This window comes from Oryctolagus cuniculus, chromosome 3 (assembly GCF_051225735.1).
Source record: "Oryctolagus cuniculus isolate XC-2025 breed Fujian yellow rabbit chromosome 3, ASM5122573v1, whole genome shotgun sequence".
Classification (NCBI taxonomy): domain Eukaryota; kingdom Metazoa; phylum Chordata; class Mammalia; order Lagomorpha; family Leporidae; genus Oryctolagus; species Oryctolagus cuniculus.
The window spans coordinates 9,458,604-9,471,165 of NC_142869.1; the positions used below are offsets into that span (position 1 = coordinate 9,458,604).

General features: G+C 42.2%; 1 protein-coding gene across 1 annotated transcript in view; it reads left to right on the plus strand.

Moving 5' to 3' along the window:
* Window positions 1-12,308, plus strand: part of DNER (delta/notch like EGF repeat containing) — a 423,033-nt gene extending 410,725 nt beyond the window's left edge. Inside the window, exons 12-13 of the mRNA XM_008259280.4 lie at window positions 1,812-2,058; window positions 11,291-12,308. Of these exons, the coding sequence (XP_008257502.3) occupies window positions 1,812-2,058; window positions 11,291-11,402 (359 nt within the window). The 3' untranslated portion in view covers window positions 11,403-12,308. The remainder of the gene's footprint in view (window positions 1-1,811; window positions 2,059-11,290) is intronic.
* Window positions 12,309-12,562: the final 254 nt, after the last annotated feature.

A 12,562-nucleotide genomic window follows, 5' to 3' on the forward strand; every position in this document is an offset into this window, starting at 1 on the left:
GTGATGGGTGGGGTGGGGTGGGTGTGTGAGTAGAGAAGGCACCCTCTTTTCCACGTGAGTTCAGCTTCTTTTTGATCTTACCTCTTTAATGTTCACAGTTCCTTTCAATTCTACTCATTCCCATTTGTTTGCAGGTCTGTAAGCAGGGCGTAACTTGCCACTCTTGATCTAATGCCAAGCGCAAAGATTGCTTCCTGAACTTCTGCCTTGTCAGGCTAGTACAGACTGGTGCTTTCAGGAAGAACGCAGGGTCCTTCTCAAGAATCCTCAGCTCTAGAGCGTGACCCTTCCAGGATAGCATGCTCCTCATTATCCACCCCTTTCCAGGAGCACAACTCTTCCCCTTCAGGGGCCACCCACCACGTGCCCCGTGCTGGACTTTCTACCTTTCCTTAAGAAAACATGTTTTCTAACTTAACGTTTGCAGCAAGCCAGTGCAGCATCCATTGTTATTTTAATCACAGAAATGAAGAAACCAGGGCTCAGGGGATTTATTCAACAGTGGACCTGAAATTGAAAGCAACATTGATGTGGTCCTACTGTTTGGAAGGTGATCCTGTGGGTGTTTCCTTTGAGTAACTAATTGCATGATTTTTTGATTGTAAAAGGAATATCATTTTTTTGAGATAGCTGCAGAAGACTGATAACTGTAAAGAAGAAAATAAAGATCACTAGTAATCCTGCCTTTCAAAGATCACTTTTGCTAGCTCATTGCTGAGCAGAACTAAGACCTCAAATATGGACTTTGATCCCATGTGCTCACCCCAAGTGATGTCAGCTTCGCAGACTCCCCTTGTGGGGATACAGGGTAATATGTCTCAGATGGTCATATGGATTAAGTGAGGTGTTTTTTGTAGGTGTTTCTTAATCAATAGTAAGAAAACAATATATGCTTGCCGTTATCATTACATTACTCTCACCTTTTCAATGTGTAGGTAGACATTCTAAAGCCATATGTGGTTGTCAAATTATGTACTATCTGAGTAGTTCCTGTCTTTTGATGTCATTTTATTTTTTGCTAGTTAATTAATAACTGCATCTTATCAAGAGTTTAATATTAAGGTTAGGTCTCATTATTTGTTATAAATTGTGTTGGAGTTGATGGGGTGGTAGGAGAGTACAAGGGTGGGAGAAATGTAGCTATGCCTGTAACATTTATTTATTTTTAATAATTATCTGAAGACTCTAAAGCAAATACTAAAGTGTTAAGACTTATTAACTCTGCTGTGTACATGATCATCTGTGCTTATTTTCTGAGCTTGTCTATGAATGTGCAATAGTTGAGCATTTCACATTGAAAGTTGTGATTCTAGGATGAATTTCCTTAAGCATGAAGCTTTCTGCATTTTTCAGGGCAATTTCCCCAGCACAAATCCTAAAATGCGTGGAAGTATGTTCCTCTGAGAGCACAGAAGGGTGATGCATCAAGTTACAGTCTCTGTTTCTATGTATAGCTGTCAACCGTGGTTATCATATCTTTAAATAATATTTGGGATCTGGTAGCCGCATTGCATTTTTTAATAATTAATGAAGCTGAACAGTGTTCTATTTGTATCCCTTTAATGGATTCCTCTTTACTTCCTTTGCCCATTTTTTTTTTCTGAGGCATATTCCTGGGTTTCTTAATGATTTGTGACAGGTCACTGTGCGTTAAGTGCATTAATTAGCTCTTAGTCTTTGTTATCCATAGAAGGTAATTCTTCCCGTTTGATGGCTCTTACACGTTAAGCTACTGTTGCAAGGACAGGGAAGGCTTTCATAGTGCCAAGGCCACAACTCACGCCCAGCCCTTTGCTTGCTCTGGCCTTCAGACCTGCAGTGGAAGTCCGGGCACATGGCAGAGAGCCTCACCAACATGCCCCGGCACTCGCTGTACATCATCATCGGAGCCCTCTGCGTCGCCTTCATCCTCATGCTGATCATCCTCATCGTGGGGATTTGCCGCATCAGCCGCATCGAGTACCAGGGCTCTTCCAGGCCCGCCTATGAGGAGTTCTACAACTGCCGCAGTATTGACAGCGAGTTCAGCAATGCCATCGCCTCCATCCGGCATGCCAGGTGGGCTTCTGGCGGTGGCAGGGGGCATGGGAGACGCTGCTTGCATGTGCACTTTCTGGATATCATGGTTATAATAGATATAGGACTTTACACCTGCAAGAAAACTCTAAAGAATCAAACAGACACAACATAGTCATGGGGGCAACAGGCTAGCCAGGTCATGTTGCTAGCTTTTGTTTTGGTTACACTGAATACTTTCATTCGTTTGATTTGTGTTGATCTGTGAGTAACTATGTGATTCCTAATTCCCACGAGTTGAAGCATCTTCTGATAATTTCTTTTCTGGACTGTTGAACTGTGCTGCTCTTCAAGCAGTTGACATGGATATAAACAATTCTGATCGATTTGTGGGCTTACAGAAGGAAAGAAGAAACAGCTTGCATTCTGCTTTTAGAGTCCATGCTATATAAAACAAAGTCCTTCTGTGGAGGAGACTCCCAAAGGCCTGATGGTAATGTGGTTGTCAGGGAAAGTGTACGCTCCAGGCCAGAGGTACAGTCCTAACGACTGCATTTCCTGTGTATTTTAGACAGATCATTTCACAGTTCCACAAACACTGTAGAAGAGATAAGTCAACCTCGGTTACAACAGTCATGTTAAATTACAAATATTAAAGAGTTGTACAAACAGCTTCTAACCCGTTATAAACAGATGATGTAATATAAAGAGTATTTATTCTAAAAATAATAGCAATATTGTCTGTTGAAGGAAGCCATCTTTTCTTTTCGCCGGTAGACTAACCTGAAGTGAGCAATTCAGAAAGTCAGTGTGCTGTAGAAAACCCTGGACTGAACTTGGTGCCTTACGGTTGGAGTCAAGGGAACTATGGGCTATCTGATCTCTGCTGGTTTGTCCTGTATTGGTCAAGACACATGCATACCAAATTCTGTCTCAGTAGTACAGAAGCTGGGGTTCAAAAATGTTTTCTTTCTCCAAAAGAAAACCCCCAGTCTAAGTGTCAGATTTTGTAGTGATCTTGTTGCTCCAGAAAGACACAACCCGGCTTCCAGGAAGAAGGGAACTTGGGAGGCATGGGAGGTGTGGATGCTCTGCTGAAATGCCCAGATGGACCTGAACCCAGCCTACGATGCGGCTGGGAGGGAGGAAGGAGAGCTTGACCTTCTCCACTAACTCAGGTCCCACACAGCTGCTCATCTTGACTCCTGCCTTCTGGGGTCAGTTCAGGCAACAAAGCTTCTAGAAAGCACAATCTTTCCTTTGGCCCTTATTTCTGTGTCTCTAGAGGATGCTGGCACATAGTAGATGTTCCTGAAATTTGAGGTCTGAAGCGAGTGGGAGTTCTCAGCGAGGGGTTGGCCTAGGAAGTCTTGACCTGCTCAAGAGATTCATCCCAGAGCATCAGATCCATTTGTGACCTGAGCCTAGGGCAGTATTGGCAGGATCCTGAAATCACCGGGCCAGAGATTGGATGGACTCTTTTGGTGTTCCAGAGGCTCCTCTCTCCTCTCCCTTCCTCAAGGGGCTTAGATCATCAGGAGAGAGCAGAATCCAAGGCTTTTTTCCCTTCATTCAACAAGGAGCCCCCAGGAAATCAGATTCCCCCACCCCCAGGGTTATTTGAAGCTAAGACTATTCAGGGACCAAGAAGAGGAGCCTTGTATTTTAGCGCCAGCATAGTTGGAGATCAGTTCTTCTGCCCGTTTAGGTTCCTGGGAAGGAAAGAATCAACTTGAAAGCATTTACAAACCTGGATTTTATTTGGGGCTGAATTTTATCTGAAGTACTTAGGGCAGATTTCCTAACCAACAAGCTCCTACATGCACCAGTGACAGCAGATGAAACAAATGATATTATGGCAATACCTTCCCAAACTAGCTGGAATTCAGGAGAACCTCTCTCCTGGCAGCTGATCCAGCTGATTCAGCTGCAGTCTATCATTTCTGTAGCACGGCTGTTAGAGGTTGCGGCTGGGTCGCTGGTTCACTGGCCCAGTTTGCTCCCTTTTCTGGGAAACTCTACAAAGGCATTCGCAAATACTTGGTCGTTTGGATGTTATGCTCTCTGTGGTCTGTTTTACAGGCTGTCTCCCTGTAAAAGGAGGTTAGGTTGAAGTAGAATGAACATGGCCCAGTGGCTGTGTAGGAAGTATGTTGAGTGGGGCACCTGTGACACTCATGAGTGACTGAAGACATGTCTTGCGATGCTGAGGTCAGCTGTCAGTGGGTGTTGGCACTGGGTTGAAAAGGTGGCCCCTTCTTTCTCCTTCCGAGAGTCATCTGTTCCTTAGTAGATTTGCTTACACCCAGGCAGGACAGAGTTTGTAACTGATCAGCAGGAGCAAAGCCATGGCTCGCTGGCCTCTGGGGCTGAGGTCATATCTTGGTTGCTGAGAGCTCGCAGCTGTCCCAGCCAGATGGGCCTGATCTCAGAAAGCAGAGAGGGGAGCCCTGGGTGCACATGCTCGCTTTCCTTCAGCGGCTGCAAACCCTATGGTTTGGGCCTTTCTCGTCACTGGTTCCACCGACATTCTCTTAGACTTTTGTGGAGAATGCGAATTAGAAGGATGTATATGGTTTAACCTGCCTCTTGCCACATTTTTAAAACATTTATTTATTTCATGAATATAAATTTAATAATTACAACTTTAGGAATACAGTCATTCTTCCCACCATACCAGCCTTCCCAACCATAATCTCACTGCTCCTCCTCCTCCCTCTCCCCTTCCCAGTCCCATTCTCCATTAAGATTAGTTTTCAATTCACTTTGTACACAGATGACCAACTCTATACTAAGTAAAGATTTCAACAGTTTGCACACACACAGAAAAACTGTTTGAGAACTAGTTTAATTGTTAACTCTCATAATACAACTCATTGAGAACAGAGATCCTGCATGGGAAGTTAGTGCACAGTGACTCCTGTTGTTAATTTAACAATTAACACTCTAATGTATGACGTCAGTGATCACCCAAGGCTCTTGACATGAGCCACCTAGGTTATGGGAGCCTTTTGAATCCACAACCTCCATCAGTATTTATTTTTATTTTTAACTTTTATTTAATAAATATAAATTTCCAAAGAACATCTTTTGGATTATAGCAGCTTTTCCCCCCATAACCTCCCTCCACACGCAACCATCCCATCTCCCACTCCCTCTCCCATCCCATTCACATCAAGATTCACTTTTAATTATCTTTAAATACAGAAGATGAATGTAGTATATAATAAATAAAGATTTCAACAGTTTGAACCCACACAGAAACACAAAGTATAAAGTACTATTTGAGTAGTAGTTATAGCATTAATTCACATAGTATAACACATTAAGGACCGAGATCCTACCTGGGGAGTAAGTGCACAGTGACTCCTGTTGTTGATTTAACAATTGACACTCTTATTTATGACATTAGTAATCACCCTGGGCTCTTGTCATGAGTTGCCAAGGCTATGGAAGCCTCTTGAGTTTGCCAACTCTGAAATTATTTAGACAAGACCATAGTCAAAATGGAAGTTCTCTCCTCCCTTCAGAGAAAGGAACCTCCTTCTTTGAAGACCTGTTCTTTCCACTGGGATCTCACTCACAGAGATCTTTTGCCAGAGTGTCTTGGCTTTCCATGCCTGAAATACTCTCATGGACTTTTCAGCCAGATCCGAATGCCTTAAGGGCTGATTCTGAGGCCAGAGTGCTATTTAGGACATGTGCCATTCTATGAGTCTGCTGTGTATCCCACTTCCCATATTGGATTGTTCTCTCCTTTTTAATTCTATCAGTTAGTTTTAGCAGACACTAGTCTTGTTTATATGATCCCTTTGCCTCTTAATCCTATCATTATGATCAATTATGAATTGAAACTGATCACTTGGATTAGTAAGATGGCATTGGTACATGCCACCTTGATATGATTGAATTGGAATCCCCTGGCACATTTCTAACTCTCCCATTAGAGTTAAGTCTGATTGAGCATGTGCCAAACTATACATCTCCTCCCTCTCTTATTCCCACTCTTATATTTAATGGGGATCGCTTTTCAGTTAAATTTAAACACATAAGAATAATTGTGTGTTAGTTAAAGAGTTCAACCAATGGTATTAAGTAGAACAAAAAAATACTAAAAGGAATAAAGTAGTAAGTTGTTCCTCGGCATTCAGGACAAGGACTGATCAGTCATTTTTTTTGACAGGCAGAGTTAGAGAGAGAGAGACAGAGAGAAAGGTCTTCCTTCCATTAGTTCACCCCCAGATGGCTGCTACGGCCAGCGCGCTGTGCCAATCCAAAGCCAGGAGCCAGGTGCTTCTCCTGGTCTCCCATGCGGGTGCAGGGCCCAAGGACCTGGGCCATCCTCCACTGCACTCCCGGGCCACAGCAGAGAGCTGGACTGGAAGAGGAGCAACCGGGACAGAATCCGGTGCCCCAACCGGTGCCGCAGGCGGAGGATTAGCCAAGTGAGCCACGGCGCCAGCCAAGTCATTGTTTCTCATAGTGTCCATTTCACTTCAATGGGTTTCCTTTTAGGTGCTCAGTTAGTTGTCACTGATCAGGGAGAACATATGATATTTGTCCCTCTGGGACTGGCTTATTTCACTCAGCATGATGTTTTCTGGATTCCTCCATTTTGTTGCAAATGACTAGATTTCATTGTTTTTTTTTTTTTTACTGCTGTATAATATTCTATAGAGTACATGTCCGATAATTTCTTTGTCCAGTCTTCTGTTGATGGCCATTTAGGTTGATTCCATGTCTTACCTATTGTAAATTGAGCTGCAATAAACATTGAGGTGCAGACAGCTCTTTTATTTGCCAATTTAATTTCCTTTGGGTAAATTCCAAGGAGTGGGATGGTTGGGTTGTATAGTAGGGTTATATTCAGGTTTCAGAAACCTGAATATAACCTCCATCAGTATTTAGACAGGACCATAAGCAAAGTGGAAATCCTTTCCTCCCCTTAGAAAAATTGCATCCTTCTTTGACTGAGACTCTGTTGGGGTCTCAGTCAGAGAGATCCTTCACGTAGGACATTTTTACCACAGTGTCTTGGCTTTCCATGCCTGAAATGCTCTCATGGGCATTTAAGCCAGACCAGGAAGTCATAAGGGCTTATTCTGAGGTTAGAGTGTTACTTAATGTGATTGTCATTCTATGAGTCTGCTGTTTGGATTGCTTCCCATGTTGAAACATTCTCTCCTTGTTAATTCTATTATTATTACCAGATATTTGCTCTATTTATATGATCACTTTAACACCGAATCCTATCTATATGTTTACCTTAACACTTTATATGATCACTTTTTTTTTTTTTGGACAGGTTGAGTTATAGACAGTGAGAGAGAGAAAGGTCTTCCTTCCGTTGGTTCACTCCCCTAATGGCTGCCATGGCCTGCTCTGCGCCAATCCGAAGCCAGGAGCCAGGTGCTTCTTCCTGGTCTCCCATGAGGGTACAGGGGCCCAAGCACTTGGTCCATCCTCCGCTGCCCTCCTGGGCCACAGCAGAGAGCTGGACTGGAAGAGGAGCAACCAGGACTAGTACCTGGCACCACAACTGGGACTAGAACTAAGGGTTCCGGCGCCGCTGGTGGAGTTTTAGCCAAGTGAGCCATGGCGCCGGCCTAATATGATCATTTTAACACCTAATCCTATCTATTTGTTCACCTTAACACTTAATATGATCACTTTAACACTTAAGATGGCATTTCTACCACCAAGCTTAGTGGGATTCGGGGTCCCATGACAAATTTTAAAACTGTACCATTTGAAATAAGTCCATAGGCATGTATACAGAACTATAGTGTTACAGTGAAAAACTTCTTTCCCCTTCTCTCATTCCCACTCTTATTTTTTACTGAGATCCATTTTTAATTGACTTTATACACATATGATTAACTTTATTTATTTGAGAGACAATGTTACAGAGAGAGAAAAGAGAGAAAGAGAGATGTCTTCTATCCTCTGGTTCACTCCCCAAATGGCCACAATGCCCAGAGCCGTGCCGATCTGAAACCAGGAGCCAGGAGCTTATTCTGTGTCTCCCACATGGGTGCAGGGGCCCAAGGACTTGAGCCATCTTCTACTGTCTTCCCAGGCCATAAGCAGAGATATAGATTGGAAGAGGAGCAGATGGGACATGAACTGATGCCTATGTGGGATGCTGGCTGTGCAGGTGGAGGCTTAACCCACTACACCACAATGCCATCTCCACACCTGTGGAATTTGAACAGGGTTTGCAACAGCTGCTATGTTGAAGGACTGGGATTCCAGGCCCATGCCTGACTGCTCCCTCTTCTGGGGCTGGCCATGTAGGTCTGACTTCTACAAGCTTATCTTTGTAACCTCATTATGCTTCCTGACCCTTTCCAGTTTGAGGTCAGCCCTGCTGGCACCATGCCAGGTGGCTTAGTCAAGCAGTCTGCATGTAAAGTGATGCTCCTTGTTTGTTCTTCAACTTTGCACACACAGTGAGCCAATGGCTCACTGCTGAGTGCCCTCCACCATTGCCCATCAGACTCAGTGAATCTTCAACACCCACCCTCAATCCAACATGTAATTTTATGTTCCTTTGAACTATTGCTTGTTAATGGATGAGCAAAATGGAAACATCCAATTTTCTAGATTTTGAGGAAATAGATTCTTCTTCAAACTATGAAGTCATATAAAACATTTTTTAAAAGATATATTCAATGTATTAAGTTGTTTGGATCTTTCCTCTTGATCAATTATAAGTTAATAGGCTGATTAATAAGACTTTCTGGTCCTTATGCTGAAGTTCTCATAGGAAACCATCTCATGGTTACTAGATTAGAATGTGGAGAGATTTTCATTGGGTAGCTGGATTTTTTTAAATTATTATTTGTAAGTAGTAAATTATTACCAATGTGTCTGGCTATTTTATGAGAAATTGTCAAAATGTTTGTACCTTTTTTCCTTTTTTAAAAAAGATTTATTTATTTTTTGAAAGTCAGAGTTACACAGAGAGAGAGGAGGAGACAGGAGCCAAGAGCTTCCTCTGGGTCTCCCACGTGAGCACAGGGGCCCAAGGACTTGGGTCATCTTCTGCTTTCCCAGGCCATAGCAGAGAGCTGAATTGGAAGTGGAGCAGCTGGGCCTGGAACCGGTGCCCATATGGGATGCTGGCACTGCAGGCCAGGGCATTAACCCATTGCGCCACAGTGCCAGCCCCAAAATGTTGTACCTTGAAGTAGTTTCTGGAAAGATCCCATAAGCCTTTCCTACTGTCAGGTTAGGCTGGAGTCTGGCCCACACCCATATGAGTACAATCCCAGACTCAGTGAAGCTTCACATTTCAGAAATGGTTTTGCTTAAGCCTTGCTAAGTTTTGCAGGAATAGCTGTGGATCTCTTGGGATAGAAGGTGTTGGCTCTAACCTTGTTGCCTGTCTGGCACTGATACGCCTTCTGCCCTTGAATGAATTAGAGTGAAAGATTGACAAATGTGTGCAAATAAAAGATTATTTGAAGAATGCACTGTTTTGTCATTTGCCTCTGGATCCTACTCCTCATCTCCATCCACAGAAGATGTAAGGAAGAGGGAAAGAAGAGAGGTAGGACAAAAGCCATGGTAAATGAGTTCCTTTGATTCAGAAGGGCTGCATCCTACTAACCTTTTCAAAATTCAAGGTTTTTTTTTGAAATTTCCTTTAAATGAACCCTCCTGGACTTTAAATAGTTAAAAAATATAGTCTATAAAAAGATGGGGGAAATGGTGGGTTCTTGTAAAAGATTGTTTAAATACTGTTGCACTCCAGGGATTTTGGGAAGGGTAGGGTCTTGAATGGGAAGAGACCACCCAGGAGTTGAATTAGCTTTACTTTAATAATTGCCATGTTAAGACTGGCTTGGCAGGGAGTCCTGAAATTGTATTTTGGCTCCCCTGGCTTCGGGGAGTTACTCCTGCTATCCAGGAGATTTTTGGTGTTGGCAGATGTATTGGGATGATGGCTTGTGTATTAGTGGGGTTTGGGAGGTGGGTGGGTTTGCATGGTGGATGCTGAAAGACTGTGTAGACAGATAACTCTGTATTTGAGGGTGTTTCTGCCCTTTACCCTTCTGTGTTGGGGTCTCAGAGGACCTCAAACCTTATAGCTTATCCCTGAAAATGCCACCGGAGAGGCTACCTGTCCACGACTCAGGGAAGATTGCCCCACCATTCTGCATTTCAGGCTCTATGGCAGGTGTAACCTAAACTTCCCCTCCAAGGTTTATAAGTCTCAGAAGAAAAAGACAATTCAACACCTGTTATGTAGAAACTTATACCTTTGGTTGGTCTATGTTTTGTGAAATCCATTCTTTGCCTCTTGCACCAAGCACTCATGTTTATACACATTCAGTGTTAATATCAGGATTCTTAAATTTCTGTACCTGCTAGAGAATATAGTCAAGAGTGTATTCTTTTTTTCCCAAAGAAGCATTTTACTTAAGGAATGCAAACTTCATGCATTTCATAAGTACAACTTTAGGAATATAGTTATTCTTCCCACCATACCCATCCTCCTACCCACAATCTCACCTCTCCTCCTCCTCCCTCTCCCCTTCCCAGTCCCATTCTCCATTAAGATTAGTTTTCAATTCACTTTGTACACAGAAGACCAACTCTATACTACGTAAAGATTTCAACAATTTGCACACACACAGAAAAACTGTTTGAGAACTAGTTTTACAGTTGACTCTCATAATACAACTCATTGAGAACAGAGATCCTGCATGGGAAGTTAGTGCACAGTGACTCCTGTTGTTAATTTAACAATTAACACTCTAATGTATGACGTCAGTGATCACCTGAGGCTCTTGACATGCGCTGCCTAGGCAATGGAAGCCTTTTGAGTCCACAAACTCTGTCAATATTTGGACAAGGTCATAAGCAAAGTGAAAGTTCTCTCCTCCTTTCAGAGAAAAGTACACCCTTTTTTGATGGCTACTGCTTTCTGCTGGGATCTCAGTCACAGGGACCCTTCATGTAGGACATTTATTTTGCCAGAGTGTCTTGGCTTTCCATGCCTGAAATGCTCTCATGGGCTTTTCAGCCAGACCAGGATGCCTTAAGGGCTGATTCTGAGTTCAGAGTACTACTTAAAGTGATTGCCATTCTATGAGTCTGCTGTTTGGACTGCTTCCCGTGTTGGAACATTCTCTCCTTTTTAATTAATAAAATATTCTTATGTTTCTGTTTGATTCTTGAGTGTAAGTTATTTTCACCACTTGCATTTAATAGGACTTGAGATCTTATATTTATCCAACAGAATCCTGTTTCTCTGTTATTTCAGATTTGGAAAGAAATCCCGGCCTGCGATGTATGATGTGACCCCTATCGCCTATGAGGATTACAGTCCGGATGACAAGCCCTTGGTCACACTGATTAAAACAAAGGATTTGTAATTTTTTTTGGATTATTTTTCAAAAAGATGGGATACTACACTCATTTAAATATTTTTAAGAAAATAAAAAGCTTAAGAAATTTAAAATGTTAGCTGCTCAAGAGTTTTCGGTAGAATATTTAAGAACTAATTTTCTGCAGCTTTTAGTTTGAGAAAAATATTTTAAAAATACAGAATTTGTGAATTCCATATACTACGTTTTAATGTACTTCCAGCTCTCTAAACTGTATGCTTCTACTAGTGTGTGCTGTTTTCATGGTAGACACTATCACAAAACCCAGGTGAAGTTCTGTGGTTGTTACAGAGTAAGTCTAATCAAGAAGTTTCTGTTGATGTCCAAGTGCTGGCTTTCTGAGTAGAGTTAGAAGAACATGTAAGTAGAGTATGATGCATAATACAGTATACCCGTTACTTAAAAAGAAGTCTGAAATGTTTGTTTTGTGAAAAAGACACTAGTTACATTTATTATTCCTAACCCGAATGAAATTAGCCTCTGCCTTATTCGGTGCATGAGTACGTGATTAATTTCTGCATTGTTTGGTTGAACTTTGCAGAACCACTCTTTCAAGTTTGTTTTTGTCATTTGTGTAACAGTCTTCAAACAAGGCCTTGAAAACATACACAATGAAAAGGCCTAGTGAGGCAAATTACAATTGAGTTCAGTCTCTATTTTTTCTTTAAAAAATCAGGTTTTTATATTGTGAGTAAATTGAATTTACATTTGAGTTGTCTGTTACTAAGAGGTAGTCAATGTAAGAGAGTACTGGTTCCTTCAGTAGTGAGAATTTCTCATAGTGCATCTTTATTTATATCCAGGACATTCTTGTGGCTGTATTTGATTGATATGTGCTTCTTCTGATTCTTGCTAATTTCAGAGAATATCGAATAAATGTTATCAAGTCAAGGATGCACTTGTCTCTTGTGTTCTTTTAAAATGATATAAAATGTTTTGGATTTGATGTTGGTTGTCAAACCAGCACTCCTGCTATTCATGGCATTTGAAATACCCTAAGGGAAACACCTACAATGGTTTGCATGTGGTTTCAGTGAGCCCCCAAAGGCTTCCTTTATGACATGTTTGGTCCCCAAGGTGACAATATGGGAGGTGATGGAAGCTTTAAGAGGTGGGGCCCCTAGGAGGCCCTTAAATTACCAGGAAGC